Consider the following 26145-nt stretch of genomic DNA (forward strand, 5'->3'; position numbering starts at 1 on the left):
TTTTAACCTTTGCACGAAGCTCTTCATTACCATTTGCACCATTCATCCAGGTTTCCTTATTTTAGCAGATGTTAATGTTATGTGACTTCCTTTTTTGTTTTTTTGGGTGCATAGGTGAAGCCCTTCCTATGATTATTTTACTTTACCTGTGCTTTATTTAATCATTTCGTTTCTCTACCATTTCAATTGTTTTGCTTAATTTTTCTGACAGTTATCACTCCTCAAGGAAAGTTGTGTGCTTGACCTTAGACCGACATCCTGAGTTTTTGTTAATTAAAACAGTCCATGATTTGTGCAGGACTATTTCAGAAGGATTCAGGCGAGGGTCTTGTTCAGAACCTACCACTGCAAGCATTCCCATTTTTCTGAAGAAAATACAAATCATTGCAGCAGATTTTCTAAGACTTTTTATGTTAGAAGGCGATCTAAGATTTTCATGAATATCTATTATTTTGGGCTGAGTTCACAAAACAATGTGCATCTCGATAAAGTGTGCAATCATGCAAAGATACGCTTGCATGATTATACATATCTTTGCGAAGTCTATAGTAACAGACACTATTTGTGCATTCTGTCTTTTTTATTCGATATTTTTGTCCAATCCCGTGGGGGTACTTCTTCTCCATACGACTCAACGGTGGCATATATATCCCTAATGGAGGCTGTCCCATCTCCATCCACCGAACTGACTGGAGACCAGGGGCGTTGCTAGGGGGGGGGCTAAGGGGGCTATAGCCCCTGATCTTTTGGTTGTAGCCCCGGATACAATCTCAGGAGCTACAGCCAAAAGATTAGCTAGCCCCCAACCCCAACCGTTCCGACATCAGCTTAGCCCCGGGTCTTTTCCAGACCTAGCAACTCCCCTGCTCCCCTGCTGGAGACCCTTATGAGGAGTAGGCCTGCCATGGAGGAGGAGGAAGATGGGGTGGGGGGGAGCTGCTGCAGATGTCACTGGCACAGGAGTATGCACAAGAGGCCATTAGAAACTCTGCAGCAGCACCAATCCCCGATCACTGTCTACCACTGTGACATCAGGCCCTCCTTCCAGCCCAAATGGGGCACCAGTGGGGAGATGCTACATGCCCCTCAAAGCCTGAAAGATGAGGCTTCCCCAGGTAGCTATCCAGGCTGCTTCTATCAGCTCTATCCTGTTCAGCATTGGCGGGATGTCCAGTTTCTTTGTTGGCTTGTTCTATTGTTTTGTGTTTGATGTGCTCCTGTCTTTTTTCTGCAGCAAGGCCACAGAACTGTTAATATACAGTACGGAGTCCGTGAGAGAGTCCAGTCTGCTGCAGAGCGAGTAGGAGTGAGGAGCTGCAGCTACAGTCTACGATCAGCGGTGTACTCTGTTTCTTGGATCTGTTTCTTGGATCCAGTGTGCCTTTAAGGAAAACAAGAACAATTCCCTTTAAAAACACCTGAAGAGCGCGGAGCGCGCGCGGAGTCCGTGAGAGAGTCCAGTCTGCTGCAGTCCGCAGCAGGCCGCCGCGGCCTCCGTCTGCAGGCGAGTTAACAGGTTAACAGGTAAGAAGACCTTCATGGGGGATAACAGGCCTTGGACAAGGCTCAAGTTAAAACAAACACAGAATTCATTGCCGCAAATTGACAATAACATTATGTGCACTGAACTGCACTCAAATAGTGCCATTAGAAGTGTCCTTGCACCCGAAAGCGAACACAGTCAACGTATACCCCTTGACATCACCGAGGGGGGTGGCAAATGTAGCGTGTTAGGATTGATTAATCCCGCTTCTCCCGCAATCCCCACTACTCATTGCTTAACGGACACAATTTTGGAAGTGCACACAGAAGACGCAACATCGGGCTCAATAGAAGCTCTCCCTTTGGTTGAGCTTGTGAAAGAACGTGTGCCGGCTTCGGATGAGCTCACTACCGGTCAAACCCAGGAGACGGTTGAGACCTCTAAAACCAATCCTTCAGTGAACTCGGAAGCAGATTTGCTGTCAATACCGCAACAATTATACCTGCGTGATCAAGCCACAAGTGAAAACGCTCATGAAGCTGCTGAACGCACAGCGTTGTTGAAGAACGAAATGACGAGCAAGGCAAAAGCCTCCCATGAAGTCCATCCCGAAATTACGAAATCCCATTGTGACAACGGTGGAAACAGCAACAAAATTAGGAGAAGCCTCACTTTAGGCGCAAATCCTTGGCCTGGGACTAGTCTTGCAGAAGCTGACTTAAACAGAGATATAGTGGTACCAGAGGTGATCGAGATAAATGCGGAGGCATTTCAATCCCCTTTCGATGTAACAGACAACGAACTGCTTGCGCTTGAAGTCCCAAACATCGAACTTGATCCAAAATTACTGAAATTCACTTTTCCATTGTCTATCAAACCACACGAAAATCAACGCAAAGAAAGCACGCCAATACAAAAAATCACAAATGGCGCTAAGGTCTTTAACCAATTAAATCCGTCTACGATAACAGGCAATGGAACGGTGGCAAATCTCGCACACTTACCAACTAAAGGGATTTTGGAACCTGCAATTAGAAATTCGACCGTTGGTCCACAACAAGGACCCTGCAACACCTCGCTGTTAAAAGAGATCGATTTTGCAGCGCGAGAAGCACGCGTGACGAAGAGACTCCTAGCCGACTTTGAAGAAATGAAAGAAAGACTGACAGCAAGTTTCACTCTTGGAGCCTCAAGAAATAACAACACAGTGGAAAATGTCTCTGGCATACTTAATGAAGGCGACCATGAATGTTCCATTGACGACACAGCAACAGGCTCAAATCAGAAATCCTTGGGGCAGAAATGCATAACCAATCGCCGTGACCTAAATCCGGTGATTGACTCGACACCATGCTTAAAAAATCAAGGACAATACTTCTGTACTAGTACCAACACCAGTTCAAACACGAGGAGCCAAGAGGGCAAAGCCCTTGATGTGCACACTTATCAACGGCCGAAAAGAACCCCTGCAATCAGCACGAACGACAAGAGCATTCCAAGCAGCGAGAACACAGGCAGTTCGCAAAGTAGAGATTCTGAGATAAAATCGAATCTATCAGTAGCGGCTGCTATACAGATACACAACAACGTACTAGCTGCCACATCTCTGGCCCTGATTCCATTCACAAAGCTATATGAAAGCCTGAACGAAACTGCCCAAAACAACGGAGCAGTCATAAGACATATAGACGACAAAATAAACAAAATTGAAACAGAATTTGTGGCCTTCCAATTAAGACAAGAAGCTGAAAACACCAAATCTTCCGAATACATGAGCAGACATTTCGAACAGCTGCTGAGGGATCACAAAGGTCATGACCTACGCACCGAGGAACTGCTTGAAAACTTAAAACAAATGCTATCATACGGAAAGGAGAAAAGAGACTCCTCCGCGCATAATTTTCATAAAAGAACAGATGCAGAGACACAATGTAACCTAGAAGCAGAATCACCGGTAACAGACAACTTACATGGTAAAAATACCTTAGATATCGGATCCAATCCAAATGCGCCCATTGACTTAACAGGCAATGGCACAAACACTATGTCAAAGTCTGTGACAAACGGATCTGTTTCTGAGAAAAATAAGACTGCGAACACCTCGAAGCAGCCATTGGTGGAGGGCAGGACCGACTCAACTGTTGAGTCTCGCATAAGATGCGGAGAGATAATCATGGCACCGGAGAAGAGCTCTGAGCATCCATCAAGCTCTTCTGTAACGGCATCATATGGCATCTTTAGGGGTACTGCCAAAACCCTAGAAACTACGGTAAACAAAGGAAATCCTTCAACAGGGACAAATGGCCATCCAAAGAAAAAGCAAGAAAAAAAAAAGAACACTCAGGCTAATCCTAAACACAGAAGCAATACAAAACAATTTATAAGAAACTTGACTACGCCGGTGAAATCTAAGTCAAGCGAAAACAAAAGTTTTGTCAAACCGAAAGCAACCACTAAAGAGGGAAAAGAAGAGACGAAAGTTGGACCCAAGTGCAAACCGGTTTTACACCCAAAAAAGCGGATGAGAATTGAATCAGATCAGAGTTCCTCTGACCCTGGAGATCTAATGGAAGCACTATGTAATCTGTCTCTGACAACGAGGCTGAAGAAACCCTTCGAGGATCTGCTGTGGACTTGACAAACATGTCATCTTGTAGTTCAGATCCACCAGCTCAGATAAATCCATGGAAACCGCTGTTTAAGAAAACAGGTGTCCAGAAAAGTGCAACATGTGAGGTTGGGGTAACCGAACGAACAAAGGATACACTCTCACCTGCACTGAAGGGAAGACACCTCGACCTCAATCCCAAGTCCGAATATAATGCCATTCGGTATGGAATCCAAAATACACATCTGCACATAGTCGCAATTCTTCCTCCAATCTACATGACTCTCACAGAATGACATCTAAGGAATCACATCAAAAGATCATGATCGAAAACATTTTTCAGAACGAATTAGATGTCAATTTGAATCGTGGAAACATCATGTGTCTACTACACGCAGTACCAGCACTACTGAATATCAGGTCCGACGATATCCGTATAGTTGAATACTTATCGGAAGTTCGTGCAGATATTGTACTCCTCCACATAAACTCCCAAGCAGTACGTTCAACGTTGCTTGCTGCAAAGCAAGACCTCAGGTGCTTGGGATTCGAAATCTCACTTTATGATTCAACAAGCAGTCAAGGATCAACTGCAATTGCTGATAACACAAAAATGAAAGAAAACTCGGATCAGCATCGAAATAGCCTAAGAAGACAGTTAAAATCCAAACCATCCTGCATTGAAAAGAATAGGATCGATAGCAAGAAATCAAATAAGCACTAGCTGGAAAAAGAAGAAACTGCGGTGCCTATGACTGTGATATCGTGGAACACAAGAGGCTTTAACCATCTATATAATGATTTCCCGGTTAACTTAACTAATAACTTTGCCATCTGTTTACAGGAAACCTGGCTGCGGGTGCCACCGACAAAAGATGGCTATGTAACACTGCTAAATCCGGCTGGAAAAAACATCAAGGGACGCCCATTTTCTGGTTTAATTACAATGATAAAATCAGGAACAAACTGGGAAATAATCGAAAAAACGAATCCAAATAGTTATGTTCAAGGAACTTTACTTCAAACAACGAACGGTCCCAATAACAATGAACATCTATTAATTCTGAACGTGTATTGGAACCCGCTAAAAATCTCGGCTGATGTTTTTATAACTGATGTAATGCAAATAATCGATCGTCACCAACGGACTTGTCCGGCCCTTGCAATAATTTTATGTGGAGACCTGAACATTTCATGGTTTGACGATCAAATGAAACCTATCAAACTCAAATCATCAGATAGCTACTCAGGAAACAGAAAACAAAAGCAATGGAGTAAAGAACTAGAAGCCCGTGACTGTATGATGGCAAACGGCCAAGTGAGAGGGGACATACCACCAAACTTCACCTGGGCGAACATGGGATACAAAAAGACCCTAGATTACTTCTGGACTTCAAGAAACGTGTTTGCAACTATCAACAATCTGCAAATCATACCTACAACAAACAGTGATCATTACCCACTTGTATTGTCCTGGCCGTTAAAGTGTAAAAAGAAAGGCGCTATTCATAGTCAGGCACTAGAAGTAAATCATGGGCGAAACAGATTAAGAATAAATAATTATCAAATCATCAGATTATCCAATAAAATACAGGAGACCATCCATGATAATGTTGATCCCTTAAATTACATACCGCTGCTACCTAGCCTGAAAACAGGCTATTCTGGAAAAACATGCGAAAATAACAAGGATCACAAACACAAATGGAGCAGATCGGTGAAAACCCAAAAAAAGCAGCTCAGGAAAGACCTATCAAAAATAAAAAAACAGCATGGAGTAAATGCCCAGAGCGAATCAAAACAGAGAAAAAAACAATATCGAAATTGGCTAAAATCCTTCTCCTATCAGAGAGATCAAGAGCGTGGCGAAGAAATGTTGACTTTGATCATAAAAAACAACTCTAGGGAAATATGGAAAATCTTGAATAAAGGAACGGTTAACCAGGACGCCTTAATGTCAAATGGAGTGTCCGAAAGTGACTGGGTAAGGCACTTTCAAAGTGTTTTTTCAGGAAAGGAAATACCAGACAACGTAGATAGCCGAAACATTACCACAGCTTGGAATATAACTGAGTCCAGCGAAGACATTCTTCTGGCCATATCTAAATTAAAGGCCTCGAGAGCTGCTGGGCCCGATGGCATCAGCAACATACTGCTAAAAGAGCACAGCGACGCATGGTCCTTATTCATTGTTAAACTTTTTGCGGCGATAGCGGAAAGAAAACAGGTACCGAGTTCATGGACCAGGGCAATAATAGTACCAATATATAAGAAGGGCAACCGAGACGATCCGGCAAACTATCGACCGATTGCCTTACTGGATACTATTGGTAAAGTGCTGGCGACATTCCTACAAAAAAAGTTATCGGTATGGGCAAAAGAAGTTAACCAATTTGATGTCAGACAAACTGGATTTACAAAGGGCGTGGGAGTAGAGAACAACCTTGCCCTGGTAAATCTGTTAAAACTCGACGCTCTAAACAAGAAAGATCAACTATTCATGGCATTTATCGATTTACAGCAAGTGTTCGATTCAATTAATCGAAAGAAATTATGGGAAAAGTTGGAAAATCAAAACTGCCCAAACGCCTTGCTACAACCAATAAAGGCGCTATACTCTAACACATCAATTAGAGTAAGATTAAATGCAAATGGAGACCTGTCTAAACCCATTATTACCACCAGAGGGGTGAAACAGGGATGCCCACTCGCTGCCACCTTGTTCAAACTATACATTGTTGACATCTCTACAGCATTGGCAAGTGTTAACTGCTTCCCCCCAAAAATCAATGGACAGCCTATAAGCTATGTGATATACGCAGACGACGTGGTACTGTTTGACAAGACCCAGATAGGGCTGCAGCGCCTTTTGTCAAAGCTCGAAACCTACATGATTGATAACGACTTATCAATCAATGTGAATAAAACAAAAATCATGAGATTTGGCAGTGACCGGGTTGCAAAAAAAAAGTCCTTTAAATGGCGAATCGACAACAATTTTCTTGAAGAAGTCACGGAAATTCGCTATTTAGGAATCCTGATGAACACCTCAATTCGTGAATGGCGCTGGACTCAAGATCTATTCCAGCGGACCCGAATCCTTGCCTTACAAGGAGCACGTTTGCATACCTTATATGGAAAATTTTCTGTACTACCATTACGTACGTTTTATATCCAAAAAGTCGTCCCTACACTAACATTTGGGGCAGAAGCAGGATGGAACATTGACCTAAAGATCTGGTCTAAGTTAGAAGGCTTATTCTGGCGCCAAGTCCTGAGATTACCAAAATATCTATCAATGACCATAATACGTCATGGCACTTGAAAGCCTATACGGATCAGTTCTATGGAAATCTTTGTCATTATTACGAAAGACGGAAACACCGAATCCTGAACCGGCCTACCAAATACTAAAATCAGGAGAAAATCATCTTCACAATGGCCTGCTCTTAAGATGGTCAGAGAAAGTGAAAGCCATCATGTACAGCGCAAATATTTCAATGGAAACATTGATTAATCGGCCTCAGATTGCCAGAGTAAAACTGAAAGATTGGCTTTGGATCGACAACGTGGACAAACTCGCAACATTGCCGACAGCATTAGATCTTGGGCCAACAAAGAACAAAGTAGACAAAATGCCAAATTATCTGTGCAAATTTCCGTCGAGGTATCATAGAGATAAATTCCTTAGACTCAGATTGAACCTTCTGAAAACTAACCAAATGTTGGTGTTAAGAAAAATGAAGCCTGTTACCGAAGAAGCTTGTCGGCACTGTAAATTGCATGCAGAGTCATTAAAACATCTAACAACTGAATGTGTGGCAATAAACGAGTTGAGATCTATCCATCTGAACAAATTTAAACCGGCAAACGATGAGATGGAAGATCTGTGGCTTCGAATACTGAGCGGAAGTTCGATTCTCCTAACCTGCTCAGTGATAAATTTTTTGGACATAGTACTAAATTAAAAGGCACAAGTGCAAATCGACAAGGAAAAATGTCACCAATGACCGGAAAAGGAGTTGTAATAAAAGTTTGCAAAAACTAGATGTTACAAATAAAAAAATAAAAAAAAAATATATACAGTACACCAGCATGTCTGTGTGGCTTGTCTTCATTTATTTTGAAGTCACTTTCATGTGAACCTGACTTTCTAATGATGAATTGCCTTAATCGGTCCTCGTTTTTCCTTGGCATTGTACTTGCTCATTTTTCTGACCACTTGCTCGGTTCTGATTTGCAGCAAGTTCTGCGTGCAATTCTCAGGGCGGTTTCCCACCTTTTGTGATTGCCTTGTCTTCATGCCCACACCAGGTCAGTATTTCTCCCATTGCTTTGCATTTGTGCATGGACTCGCCTGGCGTGCATGACTAGTGCAGCTGCTATGCATAGTCTCCCCACTCTGCTTGCCAAGTTAGGGCATCGTTGTCGCTTTGCATGTCCGCACCTCTGACTTGCACACTTCTGTGAACGCTTTACTTTTTCCCCCATAGAGCAAGGATGCCCGTATGCATTTTTCCAAGTAGCATATGTCGCTTGCACAAACATGTGTAGTAATTCGTCCCACCAATAACATTCGAAAGTGCAATCCATGCCCCCCGCGATTTGCCCAGTGAACACCGCAAAACACATCACACCAGTCTCCAGTGACTTACATCTAGGAGTCAGGTTCAGAGGTCCGATTCGGGCATATTTTGGATCGTAGGCATCAGTGTTTCTGACAGATCGTGCACCGCTGCAAACCTGTAGCAACAACACAACAAAATAAAACAATAAAAAACGTATTATTAACAACTCATTCATGTTTACATCTTCACCTAGATTGAGAAAAGATTAAATTAGATAGACTAATACAAAGACACTGGTAAGTAAGCATGCCCGAAATCCCGCCAACAGGTCCCAGGCCCCTCAAATCTTTAAGGTGTAACTCTCTCACCCCATCCTGTGATTTTCCAACTGGCTTTCTGGGAGGTCTAACTAGGATCTTGAAGCAGAAGTTTTCTACCTGCATTCATATGAAGGGTCAATCACGAGCCTCTAGCCCAAGGGTCTCAAACCTTTGGCTTTACAGATGTTTTGACTACATCTCCCATCAGCCCTACCCGGGACATGCAATGTTGAGGGACCATGGGAGTTGTAGTCAAAAAAGTTTGGAGAACCACAGGTTGCAGACCTCTGCAGATAATGTGCCCTGCATTTCCTTATGGTTGTCTGACGGGCTTATAGAAAAACTAGCTCATTTCCTAATCCTTGCTGGGTTTTTGCTACAAATCAGGTCCACAATTGCTTGAGTGAAAGGGTGTAATTTCTGTGTGTTTCCAGATGTTGTAGCGGTTTTTATCTTGTTTATTTGTTAGGTGAGACCCTGTCTTCTTCCAAGTGTTACCCTCACTGATCTATTGTCACTCTTACTTTATTACAGGATTACCTTAAATGTAATCAATATACATTAAATCAACAAATGAGTTACAGTACATGGTATATCAAAACATTAGATGTAATCACATAAGCCCTATAAATGACGATCCATTCTTATGCAAATCAAATACGTGACAGGGCCAAATACCAAGTTTGTTGCATTAAATATGCTGTGATCCTTTCTCTAATAGCAACAGCACTAGGCAAATGTTTAAAAACAGAATGTACAATATATACATCAGGAATGCTGAAGAGAAATGTCTGGGAAGGTTGAAATTGATTTAACCCTCATAACAGAGAGGATAAATAATTATTTCCTTGAAGGCCAAATAGTGGTCCGAAACACATGAAATGACTCGCCATGTCATAGTTCTCATCTTGAATTTGTACTCAATTGATTGCTTAGTATTACTTGTAATATTTTTGGGGTGCCAGTACCCCAGTAGAATCACCTTGTTTATGCATGTTATGTATTGCAAGTGGTCTTGTATAGTGCCTGACCGGTACCGACCTACCACTATAGGTGACCTTGCTACGTGTTGCTCTGCACGAGAAAGGGGAGTGGGATTCACTAGTGGGACAGTGGGAGAGGCAGATGTAAAATCTGTAATGTTGATGGGCCCAGGTGGGAAGCAGCGGGTGCCTCTGTGCCAAACTGCTTCCTGGGTTTGGCAGAGACACTTGAGAGTTTGTTATCTATAGGGAAGAGCCCAAGATCTGATAGAGTACATCGCTTTGGATCTACTTAGCCGTTAATGCAGGAGAGTGTGATAGGTCTAAAGAGGGGAGCTTAGTTGGGGTTTGGTTAGTGTGACTGGACTGATGGCTAGGCCTGTGGGGGACGTCTGTGTTTTTTTCTGTGAGTGTGCGTAGTGTAAGGTTGTAGGAGGTCTTATATTGGTTCGTTGGAAGTAGGTGGAGTAGGCCTTACAAGGCAAAAGAACCTGCAACCCTGCACTGCACTCCTACCCCTAACCTCTAGTTCACAATTCTCTCTCTCCCTCTCTCTCTCTCTCTCTCTCTCTCTCTCTCTCCCCCCCAATCCAATTCCCAACGCTAAACCATTTCTGATTAAAGAATAGAAGTCGAGTTAGTGCAACTTGTTAATTCCCCCGAATCAAAACCCAAAATAAGACTGGTTTCAGATGAGATAAATCATCAACAAATTGGAGGTCCATTTGAATATGAGTGCAATAGGCTGAAGTAGATGCTGGCTACCTGAAACTTAAATAGAATAATCCATTCTCCCTTTTGCAGCTATAACGGTTTTAGCTCTTTAAGCCTCCAGCACGGACTGAATTGGTTCAGTACCCAAATTGACATGGCTTATTATTTGGGTTGACAAGCTTTGATTTTTTTAAAACAACTCCCAGGTATGAAAATTAGTCTACCTGTTCCTTCTGCCTTTTAAACAAATCTAGTTTTGGATCATGTGTGCTTGGGGCACAAAGACATAGCTTATGGTTTTCCGACATTCCACTTGTATTTTCTATTTTAAATAGGGCAATCCTAGCTCAGGAGCGATGGAGTGCAGAGCAATGTTAATCTGGGGAAAGTGGAACCTAAATCACAACTAGGAATTCCCTAAAAGGCAGGACCTTAAATTCTCTTCGGTACATCAAGAACATTGAAGTGGTCCTGATAACAACTGGGATGGTATTCCAGTATCCTTGGGCATAGCAGGAGAAGAACTGGTTCTTTGTCTTCTCCCATGTGCCAGTTTTATTTCAAGCATTGCAGTGGTCTAGCTCCAGGAGGAGCGTGTTTTGTCAGACATGGTAAATTTGCAGCCAGTTCGGCAGGCGTTCGGGCGGTGGTTGCTTTGTATGTGGTGCAGGTGATTTTGAAGTGAATTCTGGTGGTGAGAGGTAGTCCGTGTCGCCAAAGTAAAATGCGGGTGATGTTGAATTTCTTGAAACCTGTTATATGGCATGCCGCAGTGTGATTGGCCACTTTGAGAGGTTCTAGGTGCACGGCAGGAAGGTCAGTGAGGAGGCGTTCCCCTCATCAAAGTGTGCAATCATGATGTACTGCACCGTGCGCTGTAAAACCTACAGAGGGAGGAAGGGCTTAATCCTGAGGAGTGGTATGAGCTGCTACCAAGCAGTTAGATCCCTTTTTGGAATATATTCTGCTGGAAGCGCCTTTAAATTCTGCTACCCGCGCTGCATTTCCGTTGCTTTCTTGGAATTTTATATCGGGGCGTATGTAAAATGTGCTGCCCTGCTCCGCATCTATTCACGCTTGGCTGCTAGGCCGACGGATGTGTTCTTTCATGCACTGTCCAGCCCTCTGTCTTTCCTCTGGGCATTCTTGTTGCCCCCTCTCCCTATTGGGCTCTCCATCTCCCATATCTATTCTAATTGCTTCGCTATCATACTGTCCGTCTCCCTCGCCGCCCCTTATACTATCATGGTGCTCTCCATCTCCCCCATCTATTCTAACTGCTGCTCTATCATCTATCCTATCTCATTCACAAATCCTGAAAAAGGTTCTCCTGGCCTCCAACCCAGGCCTACCTATTGCTGACACCTGTGTCAATGCTTCCTCCAGGCAGATTATTACTGACATCCTCTTTACTGCCCCCTCCCTGGAGCTATGGACTCCCCATTTGGTCTCAACCCTCTCTCCTTTTCCCTCTTCACTCATTAATGGTGGCACTAGATGGGAAGTACTCTTGGCATATTTCACATCCTCTAGGGCCAGCTCTCATTAATTTCCTCCCTTCTCCTACTACCCCTCCTTCTTCCGCCCCTCTAACCTCTTCACCACCACCCATGGGAGTACCACGCACCCCATTACCCTCCCTCGGAAAACTTTCAAATGTGATAGCCAGCTTCACTTAGCTACCTTAAATGCTTGTTCTGCTGTCAAACACTCTTCTGACATCCGTCTCCTTCTTGAAGACTTTGACGTTGAAGTCGTCGCCCTTACTGAGACGTTGTTCAATGCCAGCTCTGTCACTGCTCTTCACACTCTCCTTCCTTATGGCTACAAGCTCCTCTCCAAACCCAGGCACAACAAGCCTGGTGGTGGAGTGGCCCTGATTTTCCCTGAGTGGGTCCCTGCTTTTATCATACCTACTCAATCCTACTCCTCTTTTGAATGCCTCGTCTGTAGGCTCAGTGTCTCTCCTACTCTCTCACTTACTCTTGCTACCATCTACAGACCCCCTGGCCCTATCTCTCCTTTCCTCTCTGAATGGGCTGACTTCTCCTCTTCTCTCTTGACCTCTACCACTAATCTCCTCCTCCTTGGAGATTTCAATATCCACCTTGATTCTCCTGTATCCCCCACTTCACTGTTCCGTGGTGACCTCTGTGATCCCTCTCCCTTACCATTCTTCCTTCCAGTCTGACCCACTCAGCCAGACACACTCTGGATGCCTTCATCTCTGCTGACATCTCTATCTCTAACCCACTCACTACACCCTCTCCTGGTCTGACCATTCTCTCCTCTCCTCCCGCCTGGGACCACTCGGCCCTCTGTCTGAGCCGCCTCCCACGCTGCCAGCCGTATTTGCCATCATTCGACTGATGAAGTGAGTGTCAAACTTTCATCCCCCTCCAACCCCTGCTTCTGACTCTCCCCCTGACTCTGTCCTTGCTAACCTTCACCTCTCCTTCTCAAATACCTAGATCCAAAGCAATCAGGTTTCCGAACCTTCAACAGTACTGAATCCACACTGCTAGATTTGAAATCCAACATCTTTAATTTCTGCGAGAAAGGAAATACTGCACTGCTGATGCTTCTGGATCTTACTGGGGCTTGCGACCTGGTAGATCATTCTATTTTGGTGCTTAGACTGCAAGACTACACCTCGTTTTCCTGTGAGGCCTCATTCTGGGTCTAATAATTTTTGACTAACCAGACGGCTAGAGTCTTTTATGAGGATGTGTAAGGAAGGCATGACATCAACAGTAAGACCGCCATAAGTGACCACAGTTCAAGGGTGTTTATTGAACTTCAAAAAGGGTATGATAAATGCCTACCTAAACCCTAAATCTATATTTGGGAGCATGCTACAAGCTTCAAATAATAATAACGCAATCCTAGTGGTATCTTGTCAAAATAAAAGGGCCTATACTAAAAAACCTATTGCTAATCTTAACCTCGCAATACAAATAGTGTGGGAAATAATGTTATGAAAAAGAAAAGTGTTCAAAATGATATGTCAGATTTTCAGGCCGTTGGCCTTCTTTCTCCATGTTTTTAACACAGGATAAGGCGGTTCACTCGAGCATAGCACTGTCTCTGGCTTCGTTAGCACAACATTACAGTTCACTCATCAGCATCAGGGCCTCCGGAGCGTAAGTCTCCTTGCTTCTCAAAAGCCTCTTCACTCAAAGGGCCTAATGCAATCAAATAGACAAGTTCTTTTCCCTTCTAGTTTTTCACAAGTATGAACATCGGGTGATTCATTATCCACCCTGGATCCCCCTCTCAACCGGGCTCAGATCCTATTAGCATAAAGTTCCACACAGGCTTCCCTCTGCCGGGCTCGAGTCTGTCTTTCACCTTTCACTTTATCATACAATGTTCATAGGTTCTTCCTTTTGGGGTGACTCACGGTTCACTCCAGATGCCCCTCTGCTGGGCTCAGATCCCTTCTACACAATTAATCTCCCTCAGCCAGGCCCGAACCAATGTCAATTTTACATTAAGTATCGAAGACTTTCGAATGTGCACAGGGTTTGGCTTGACCCGTTGCAGGACCACTTCCATTTCACAATTCTCTTTCTTTTAACGTTCGCAACCTTTCGTTGGATACCTAACAGAAACTTTCAAATGAGCACCCACGTGATGCCGGACTTCTCTGTCTATGGTATCGTATTTTAGCTTCAAAGTTCATTCACTCATCTGCTGTCTTAATAATCTTCTTCACACAATGTTGCCATTTGCAACCTTGGTTTCCAGACTGACAGGTCTGGTATCAGTCTCCCCAACTCACCGGTTTTGTCAATTTCACTGGTGCTGCTTTGTTGTAGGAGCCAAGGACAGTACCACAGCAGCAAGCGCTTCTCCTCGCCTTGACTATTGACGCGGGAGAGCCCCAGGTACCTCAGACACACAATGCAGGAGGGGGGTGGGAAAGGGCATATAAATGGTTGGGGGGGTCAGAAATACCAAAAAATAGGTAGTGCAAGGGGAGGGAGTTTGTGGAGGTAACCCCCCCCCCCAAAATTTATGTAAAAATATTTTGATTTGTTTTTTTGGCAAAATGTTTTTGTAAAAAACATGTCGAAAAAACTGGTGTCGATGAAATGACATAGAACCTAATGAATGTTACCCAACAGCTGTATCTGTGATGCCGACCCCAGTGCATAGAGACAATTACCAGGAACGTGACAGATGCATAAGCAACTGACTGTTAAGGCTTAATTGGCCCTATGGATTTTCTGGTCAGACTGAAAAGGATGTTGCATAAATAATGTTGACTCAACATCTTAAAACTGATATTATAAAGGAAACCAAGAATTTAACTGAAGTAGGGAAAAGTGTGTCTGCCGCCTGGGCAGTCTGTCTTACAGTTCGGCGTTGGAACCTACAAGCGGTTTTGCCACCCACCTGCCCTCATGAAAGCTCACCTGCCGGCCTCTACACTCCATGACTTTAAAGTCGTTCAGGCAAGCGAAGTGTAGTGAAGTTAAGGAAAGCATGTCTGCAGTTTGGGAAGTCTGCCTTACAGTTCAACGTTTAAACCCAGATGTGGTGTTGGTGTCCAACCTCACATCAGCATGCATTTTCCCCTGCGTGACCCAAATTAAAAACAAGCACCGGCAAAGCCAATAGTTTGGGCATTTGCAGTTTATTATATTATACATTTAGCAAAGAGGGAAGGAATAAGGAATGACAGCACAGGGAGAAACAAATGACAGCATTGGAGGGAATGAAGGGCAGAGCCGAGGGTTGAGAGAAGCACTGTGGAGGGAGGAATAAGAAATAAATACCTATATGAGGGAGAATAAAATATCCAATAGATGAAGGCTAAGCCATCAACAGTGCACAGGAGCATTGTAAAACATTTGAAGGAATGAGTGACAGAGAAAATGGGGTATAGGAGTGGCAGGGCAAAGGAGGGCAGTGCAACAGCACAAAGGTGGGCAGAGGGACAGCGCTTGAGGGGGAAGGAAGGACAGTGCAAGGGGGGAAGGAGCATCAGCGTAAGGGGGAGGAGCGACAGCGCAAGGGTGGGATGAGAAACAGCACAAGGGGTAAGAGCAATAGTGCAAGGGGGAAGGAGCTACAACGCAAGCAGGAAGGAGGGACAGCACAAGGGGTGAATGAGGGACAGCTCAGGGGGAGGAGGGAAATAGCAAAGGGGGCGAGGGGAAGCACAAGCGCAGACAGAAGAACACACCCCTTTTGTTTGAGATGACATACATAAAACCACAAGGAACTTTGAATCGGATAGTAACTCCTACGCAGGGAGGAGAGAGACTCCTATGCAGAGGCGAACCTCTGAAGAGAAGACTTCCTGGAGGGGCACAGCCACACTGGACTGCAGAGTCAGCAGTGGTGTGGAAAACGAGCAAATTGCTAGCCAGACGCCAGATGGCTGGCGTCCTAACTGACCAAGAAGCCAAGGTCAGGAAATAGACAGAGACAGGAAAGCAACCATCTCATCTGGTGCAGCGACCACAAGGAAGCTGTGGTGGGCCTGGGGCCCAGTAACCGATGCCGAGACCAGATTGCAGAGAAGAGCTTGGATCCTAGAGCTCCGTACGAGAAGTCCATTAGCTGCCAAGATGAGCAGAGGCAGAGAAGCAAACGCTGCCATGGAAGTAATGCCATTGAGAGACACGAACAGTGATAATCGAGGCTAGGAAAGCTGCCAAAGTTATGGGAGCCTGATACACTCGAGCAGGCAGAAACCCTACCAAAGTCGAGTTGAGGTAAGCTTCTTAGAGCATCAGAAGCCTTCAGAGAGCCCTGAAAAACCGAGAGACAGAGACATTCGAGGCTGGAGAAGCCACAAGGGTTATGGGAGCCGAGAACACCCAAATGGGCAGACGCCCTACCAAAGCAAGCCTAGCAGAGCACCCCAAGGACTGCAGAATCCTGAGAAACTGAGAGACACTAATCTCTGAGGCTGGGAGAGCCACAAGGGTTACGGAAGCCAAGAAAACCTGTAAGGGCAGACGCTCTACCAAGAGCAAGACAAAGTAAACCTGTCAGAAGGCCAGAGAAGTTTGGGCAGTCCAAGAACCACAAAGTATAATAAAGATAACTGGAGAGAAAGAAAACCAGGAGGTTTCAAGACGCTAAGTATAACACAGGAACATTGTCCAGAACCAAGTCAAAAATTGGGAAATTGTCAAAAGAAAACCTAGTTTTCCTGAGGAAAAGGAAACCGTTTGGAAGATATTAAAATTTGACACACAGAACCTGAGAGAGGTTTTGTAATGTGTTATAGGACATTGACAAACTTTTTATACAAAGAAAAGAGATCCAAAGGATTGGCCCAGGCGGAAGCCAAAGACAGAGGCCATTGCTCTGGCCTCCTTCTTCTCAAGTGGTAGAGCCAGTTAGCAGTTAGGATTCGGAATGAGGACATTTAATTTTCGGACTTCGACGACCACCCTTATTTTGAGTTGGTTGGTAGGGAACCTCCCTCATAGCAGTAGGAATAGATAGGCATTTTCTTTTTATTTAAATAAACATTAATTAATATGGCACATAGTAGTCTGAGTCTTTCTTCTGGTTCGCCACACAGGCCTTCTTCTATATCAGTTCTCTATTATTTTAGGTATTGCTCTACATCATCCCAATTGCTGTAAATGCAATTTCTTTTAGAGTCCTCATTACCAGGCAGATGCTGAATATTACGATATGATATGGCATTTGTAACGTGCCTATATACCCTTTCCATCACTCTTAAACATATATAGTGGTTGCCTTGTTCGGCATTGGCGTTCTGCATGGTTTCCCCTTAGGAGGACTGCACAGTGTCCTTTAGACGTTTAGAATCTCTGATCATCGCATTTGGTGGTAGGTCCAAGAGGAAGAAGCTTGCATGCTCGGAAGCAGGTGTTCATCTCCCAATCGTTTCTCAAGGCCGCGCTACCAGAGGAATTGCTGGCTCCTGGGCCAAGTCTCAAGGTGTTTCCCTTAGTGACATCTGCAACACAGCCACGTGGCCTATGTCTCACACCTTTATCAGGCATGATCACTTGTCTATGGGTGGTTACCTGTCTCCAGACTTTGGTTCTAATGTTTGAATTGTTTACATTCTTGAATCCGTAAATATTACTGGATTAAACACCCTTGGCATTTAGTTCTGTGTCTGAGCTGTTTTTTTGCTCCTCTGAGGCAGCTGAGGGTAGGAATATACTACTTGTTACATCTTCAATCTGTAAGGACTGTGACGATGAGGGAGCACTAGAGGTGATGCCTGGAATCTTCATTACTCCTGTACTCCCGACTCATCACAGTCCTTACATCCAAACCCCCTCCTCCGGTCCTATATGGTGGCAGTTCTAAGGATTACAAAACACAGGTGGATTATGGGGAAAGGAGGGTCTTTATAGCCAATGTTAGGAGCTAAGGGCAAAGTTCTAATATGGGTACATGTAGGGATTGTCTGCAAGGCAGAAGCGCCTTAAATATGCAAGGACTGTGACGAGTCAGGAAGACAGGAGTAATAAACATTACCATCTGAAATCCAGGCACTACTAAATACAAGTTTCAGGGAAAGTGCAAGATTACACAGTAAAGTCTATCAAGGCCTAACTGAACTTGGCAGCCAGGGGATTTTAGTTCAATTCACAGGATGCTGTGGTATAGCCAATGGTAGCTCACACCTGATGTCAGTGTCCTAGTACACTACAAATTAGATGCTGTGTAAACATAAATATAGAGCAACATTCAGGAGAAAGCTGTGTTGTGAATAGAGGGGGATGAACACAGAGTGGGGGCTTTAATTCTTGAACAAGTAAGGGACTGATCAAGAGTTGTGTGGTATTACCACCGAAAAAACCGCCAGCCTCATTTATCGTTGTTGGATGTAATAAATACTGGGCACCCAGAAAGGTCTGCATGATTCCCAGTCTTGCAGACCTTTCCTTAACCCCCCATTTGGGAGTTCCTTTGATCTCAATGGGGTACGAGAGCTTCAGTCTGCCTGTACTTTGCCAAGAAGCAAAGGGTTTGTACATTTTTGGGGAAATATAGGCAGCAGATTCACTTTCACTGCATTGACATTTGACACAATGATCAATTTAGATTCCGTCTCGTGATGTCACTTTTGATGGACCCCCATCTGCTTTGCTATATTGTGTGCCAGTATGTTATGTACATTTCTGATCATTTGGATTACCAAATATTTCTGTTCCATTTGAAGCCCACTATGCACAGTCTGCTTTGTTGGCCATTTCAGAGATGGGTAGAATACAGGATTTAGTCCGCTTGATCTTGTAATAACACAATTCCTCTATCATGGCAGTGAGCTGGCAGAGTGAATGACTGGAACATGAGAGGTATAACATAATGTTATCTGCATGTTAAAGACACTCCACCTCCGCTGCTCCACCTTAATTCCACTGATGGGTTCCATGTGAAGATGTCATCATGAAAAATTTGCCAAGTAGGGGACTTTCTTTTTCCTGTGCCCTAAAATTATTTCCCTAAATATTCTAAGAGGGGTATTATTATATATTTTATTACCTCCAATCCTAGAATATTTGGAGAACGTGTTTGATTTTGTAGATGGAGCAATTCCTGCAATTTTTTGGTGTGCCAATTAGACCCTTAACACGGAGACATTGAAATAAGCCTATATAACTGATTGGGCGAAACAACCACTGAGCAGCTAGGACAGTGATACAACAAATTGCTCAGCCATAATGGTACCATTGGACCGCACAGGAAATAAACCAATATGCAAAGTAATTGGTAACTATTGATTGTTTAATTGCAAGTGCCACAATCAGAGTGTTAGTCTTGAGAAAGACCTAGGGGTCGAAACACGTGTCGAATAAGGGCTGCATGGGCACAACACTAGTGCTACATAACTAAGGATTGTATGGGCACACTACTAGTGTCATATGTGTGATTAAGGATTGGATGGGCACACCACTAGTGCTAAATGACTAAAGATTGTAAGGGCACAATACTAGTGCTATATGTGTAACTAAGGATTGCATGGGCACAACACTAGTGCTACTTGACTAAGGATTGTATTGGCACAAGCTTAGTGTTATATGCGTGACTAACGATTGCATGAGCACAACACTAGTGCTACATGACTAAGGATTGTATGGGCACAACACTAGTGCTATATGACTAAGGAATGTATGGGAACAATACTAGTGCTATATGTGTAACTAGTAGTTGACCAAGGATTGTATGTGCACAATACTAGTGCTATATGTGTGACTAAGAATTGTATGTGCACAACACTAGTGCTAAATGGCGAAGGATTGTATGGGCACAATACTAGTGCTATATGACTAAGGAATGTATGGGCACAATACTAGCGCTATGTGCACAACTAATAGTTGACTAAGGACTGCATGGGCACAATACTAGTGCTATATGTGTAACTAGCAGTTGATTAAGGACTGCATGGGCACACTACTAGTGCTATATGTGTAACTAGTAATTGACTAAGGATTGTATGTGCACCATACTAGTGCTATATGTGTGACTAAGGATTGTATGTGCACAACACTAGTGCTAAATGACTAAGGATTGGATGGGCAAAATACTAGTGCTATATGTGTAACTACTAGTTGACTAAGGACTGCATGGGCACAATACTAGTGCTACAGGTGTAACTAGTAGTTGACTAAGGATTGTATGTGCACGACCCTAGTGCTAAATGACTAAGGATTGTATGTGCACAACACTAGTGCTAAATGACTAAGGATTGTATGGGCACAATACTAGTGCTATATGTGTAGCTAGTAGTTGACTAAGTACTGTATGGGCACAATACTAGTCCTATATGTGTAGCTAGTAGTTGACTAAGGACTGTATGGGCATAATACTAGTGCTATATGTGTAGCTAGTAGTTGATTAATGAGTGTATGGGCACAATACTAGTGCTAAATGAGTAATGATTGTATGGGCACAAAACTAGTGCTATATGACTAAGGATTGTATGGGCACAATACTAGTGCTACATGCGTAACTAGTAGTTAACTAAGGATTGTATGCGCACAATACTAGCGCTATATGTGTAGCTAGTAGTTGACTAAGGACTGCATGGGCACAATACTAGTGCTATATGTGTAGCTAGTAGTTGACTAATGACTGTATTGGCACAATACTAGTGCTAAATGAGTAAGGATTGTATGGGCACAATACTATTGCTATATATGTAGCTAGTAGTTGACTAATGACTGTATGGGCACAATACTAGTGCTAAAGGAGTAAGGATTGTATGGGCACAACACTAGTACTATATGACTAAGGATTGTATGGGCACAATACTAGTGCTACATGCGTAACTAGTAGTTTACTAAGGATTGTATGGGCACAATACTAGCGCTATATGTGTAGCTAGTAGTTGACTAAGGACTGCATGGGCACACTACTAGTGCTACAGGTGTAACTAGTAGTTGACTAAGGATTTTATGTGCACAACACTAGTGCTAAATGACTAAGGATTGTATGGGCACAATACTAGTGCTATATGTGTAGCTAGTAGTTGACTAAGGACTGTATGGGCACAATACTAGTCCTATATGTGTAGCTAGTAGTTGACTAAGGACTGCATGGGCAAAATACTAGTGCTATATGTGTAGCTAGTAGTTGACTAAAGACTGTATGGGCACAATACTAGTGCTAAATGAGTAAGGATTGTATGGGCACAATACTAGTGCTACATGCGTAACTAGTAGTTGACTAAGGATTGTATGTGCACAACACTAGCGCTATATGTGTGACTAAGGATTGTATGTGCACAACACTAGTGCTATATGTGTAGCTAGTAGTTGACTAAGGGCTGCATGGGCACAACACTAGTGCTACATGACTAAGGATTGTATGGACACAATAATAGTGTTATATGTGTGATTAAGGATTGGATGGGCACAACACTAGTGCTATATGACTAAGGATTTTATGAGCACAACACTAGTGCTAAATGACTAAAGATTGTATGGGCACAATACTAGTGCTATATGTGTGATTAAGGATTGCATGGGCAAAACACTAGTGTTACTTGACTAAGGATTGTATGGGTGCATGCTTAGTGTTATATGCGTGACTAAGGATTGCATGAGCACAACACTAGTGCTACATGACTAAGGATTGTAAGGGCACAAGACTAGTGTTATATGTGTGACTACGGATTGTATGGGCACAACACTAGTGATATATGACTAAGGATTGTATGGGCACAATACTAGTGCTATATGACTAAGGAGTGTATGGGCACAATACTAGTGCTATATGTGTAACTAAGGATTGTATGGGCACAATACTAGTGCTATATGTGTAACTAGCAGTTGACTAAGGACTGCATGGGCACACTACTAGTGCTATATGTGTAACTAGTAGTTGACTAAGGATTGTATGTGCACAATACTAGTGCTATATGTGTGACTAAGGATTGTATGTGCACAACACTAGTGCTAAATGACTAAGGGCCTCATTACGACCCAGGCGGTAAGTTACCGCCTGGGCCGTGACTTTACCACCATGGCGTAAACTACGTTTACGCCATGGTGGTTGGCGGACTTACCGCCCCATTCCGACGTAGGCGGGGCAGTAAGTCCCCAATCCCCATTTACCCTTCCCCATTCCCATTTTTGCCCCATAGGGCATAATGGGAGTGGGGAAGGCGTTAATTACGCCACCGTAAATTACGGTGGCGTAATTAACTCCATGGTCCCTTAGCGCCATGGATTTTAACACCTGCTAAAAGCAGGTGTTAAAAGCACCATGGCGCTAGGGGACCTCGTAATCAGGCGGTAAGGGTCGGCGCTGTTAACGCTGCCGTAAACCCCTTACTGCCTGAGTTGTAATGAGGCCCTAAGGGTTGTATGGGCACAATACTAGTGCTATATGTGTAACTACTAGTTGACTAAGGACTGCATGGGCACACTACTAGTGCTGTAGGTGTAACTAGTAGTTGACTAAGGATTGTATATGCACAACACTAGTGCTATATGTGTGACTAAGGATTGTATGTGCACAACACGAGTGCTAAATGACTAAGGATTGTATGGGCACAATACTACTGCTATGTGTAACTACTAGTTGACTAAGGACTACATGGGCACAATACTAGTGCTATATGTGTAGCTAGTAGTTGACTAAGGACTGTATGGGCACAATACTAGTGCTATATGTGTAGCTAGTAGTTGACTAAGGACTGTATGGGCACAATACTAGTGCTATATGTGTAGCTAGTTGTTGACTACTGACTGTATGGGCACAATACTAGTGCTATATGTGTAGCTAGTAGTTGACTAATGACTGCATGGGCACACTACTAGTCCTAAATGACTAAGGATTGTATGGGCACAATACTAGTGCTATATGACTAAGGATTGTATGGGCACAATACTAGAGCTATATGTGTAACTAGTAGTTGACTAAGGACTGCATGGGCACACTACTAGTGCTATATTTGTGACTAAGGATTGTATGTGCACAACACTAGTGCGAAATGACTAAGGATTGTAAGGGCACAAGACTAGTGTTATATGTGTGACTACGGATTGTATGGGCACAACACTAGTGCTATATGACTAAGGATTGTATGGGCACAATACTAGTGCTATATGACTAAGGAGTGCATGGGCACAATACTAGTGCTATATGTGTAACTAAGGATTGTATGGGCACAATACTAGTGCTATATGCATAACTAGTAGTTGCTAAGGACTGCATGGGCACAATACTAGTGCTATATGTGTAACTAGCAGTTGACTAAGGACTGCATTGGCACACTACTAGTGCTATATGTGTAACTAGTAGTTGACTAAGGATTGTATATGCACAACACTAGTGCTATATGTGTGACTAAGGATTGTATGTGCACAACACGAGTGCTAAATGACTAAGGATTGTATGGGCACAATACTACTGCTATGTGTAACTACTAGTTGACTAAGGACTACATGGGCACAATACTAGTGCTATATGTGTAGCTAGTAGTTGACTAAGGACTGTATGGGCACAATACTAGTGCTATATGTGTAGCTAGTAGTTGACTAAGGACTGTATGGGCACAATACTAGTGCTATATGTGTAGCTAGTTGTTGACTACTGACTGTATGGGCACAATACTAGTGCTATATGTGTAGCTAGTAGTTGACTAATGACTGCATGGGCACAATACTAGTCCTAAATGACTAAGGATTGTATGGGCACAATACTAGTGCTATATGACTAACGATTGTATGGGCACAATACTAGCGCTATATGTGTAACTAGTAGTTGACTAAGGACTGCATGGGCACACTACTAGTGCTATATGTGTGACTAAGGATTGTATGTGGACAACACTAGTGCGAAATGACTAAGGATTGTATGGGCACAATACTACTGCTATATATATAACTACTAGTTGACTACGGACTGTATGGGCACAATACTAGTGCTATATGTGTAACTAGTAGTTGACTAAGAATTGTATGTGCACAATACTACATGTGTGACTAAGGAGTGTATGTGCACAACACTAGTGCTAAATGACTAAGGACTTAATGGGCACAATACAAGTGCTATATGTGTAACTAGTAGTTGACTAAGGATTGTATGGACACAATACTAGTGCTATATGCGTGACTAAGGATTGTATGAGTACAACAGTAGTGCTAAATAACTAATATTGTATGGGCACAATACTAGTGCTATATGTGTGACTAAGGATTGTATGTGCACAACACTAGTGCTAAATGACTAAGGATTGTATGGGCACAATACTAGTGATATATGATTAAGGACTGTATGGGCACACTACTAGTGCTATATGTGTAACTAGTAGTTGACTAAGGACTGTGTGGAAACACTACTTGTGCTACTCTGAGTTTTGTACAAGATTGTACTTTATTATGCAATATTAAAATGCAGTTTTAATACTCATTGGAATAGCGCAATCATTACAGTTGAACTTTGTGTTCAAATGTGTAATATGGGTAGGGTAACACCTGTATCAATGCAGCCAACCAAATTACATTAGAAAATTGGGCACCCAAGCGCACGTGTGCCCTTACTGTACCCTAACATTGTCCAGTACTTGAATATTTATGTGGTAGATTTACAGCATCAATGGGATATTTCTGATGTGCCGTCATTTGGCCAATGTGTAAAATGCTGCTGTCAAGCCATCAGATCTTGCCAATTTCCCAACGAGCCAATGGACCAGGTCACTTCCACCAGAGTTATTGGCACATCCAATAGATTTTGTAATGGACTCAATTAATGGCAGGAGTCTGAGCTTGTTCAAGAAGGATCACCTTTCTCCTATTGAGTTTGGGAGTAGGAGTCTATGAAGGCACGGTCGATGCTGCTAAGAGCCTCCTCAAAAGGTTTGCCTGATTCTTGCAAACAGCATAGGTGGATTTCTCACACTCAGATATAGCCAATTTGTTGGCTAGTAGCTGGTCAGCAGTCTGACCACCTTCGCAATATTTACTTTGTTTATCTAGTAAGGGGTCCATGGTCACAGTGAAATCCTCTACCTCATATGCCATTTTGCGTCAATGGAGTGGCCTAGCAGGTCATTGGTAAATGACGTGTTATTCTTTTTTTGTCTTATTATTATTATTATTATTATTATTATTATTATTATTATTATTATTATTATTATTATATTATTCTATTATTATTTTCTATACTGCACCAGCTCACCACTGTAGTAGTCTCAAATTCCTTAAACCTTATCAGAGGTAATGTGCGTTAAATCCGCCTAGGGACATCAAGACCTTAATCTGCTTAGGATGCATCAACCAGAAAAAAGTATGATGTAAGAGGAGAGAGATGTGTTGAAGTAAAATTTGGTGCAGAGCCTGAGATGGCGTTTAAGTGGTAATGAATAGGTGGGCGTTGCTGTATTGTGAATGTATATGTAAAGTCTGAGCGCGTAAGTGGCTGGAGATTTGTTAGGGCTAGCCTGAGTATATCACAATGGATGGGCCGTGTCTTTTAAAAGGTCTGGATAAGTAGGCTTCCCAAATCCTTGGACAACTACCTCAAGTATATCTGTTGCTTATGAGGAAAAATAATATAAAATAAATAAAACAATTATACAGGGTAAGCAAAGAAGGATGGTTTAAGGAAGTGAGAAGGCATAAATCAGTACCTAATAATGGCCCATATATTACAAACGTGAGATGAGTGCCCCCCCCCCCACCAACCTACTTTATTTTTCCGTCAGCATTCTTCTCTTCCCTTTCCTGCGGTCTCTGCACCCCTTAAGGCAAAATGATGGTGTGCCATCATCGTGGGGCCCTGAAGAATCCACACTCCACCTTTTATCTTGCCAGCTCACTTCATCAAGCCCCCCAATGAATAAGCCCTTGCAGGGTTTTGGCATCAATTGGAAACTGAAATCATGGAGCTGCCTCAAAAGAAGGTGAGTGATGGGTGTGTACAGTGATTCCTTTTTTACCTGAGTCTTCCTGAGCTGGGGAGATTGGATTGAACCCCGTTTGCCCCTTGGGGTTAGACATCCGAT

General features: G+C 43.2%; 1 protein-coding gene across 1 annotated transcript in view; it reads right to left on the bottom strand.

Annotated features, from left to right (window-relative positions):
- The window catches only part of UMODL1 (uromodulin like 1), a 482641-nt gene that overhangs the window by 14023 nt on the left and 442473 nt on the right, over positions 1-26145 (bottom strand). Inside the window, exon 14 of the mRNA XM_069636212.1 lies at positions 8747-8834. Coding sequence (XP_069492313.1) covers positions 8747-8834 — 88 coding nt within the window. The remainder of the gene's footprint in view (positions 1-8746; positions 8835-26145) is intronic.

Source organism: Ambystoma mexicanum, chromosome 7p (genome assembly GCF_040938575.1).
Source record: "Ambystoma mexicanum isolate Mex_15411 chromosome 7p, UKY_AmexF1_1, whole genome shotgun sequence".
Classification (NCBI taxonomy): domain Eukaryota; kingdom Metazoa; phylum Chordata; class Amphibia; order Caudata; family Ambystomatidae; genus Ambystoma; species Ambystoma mexicanum.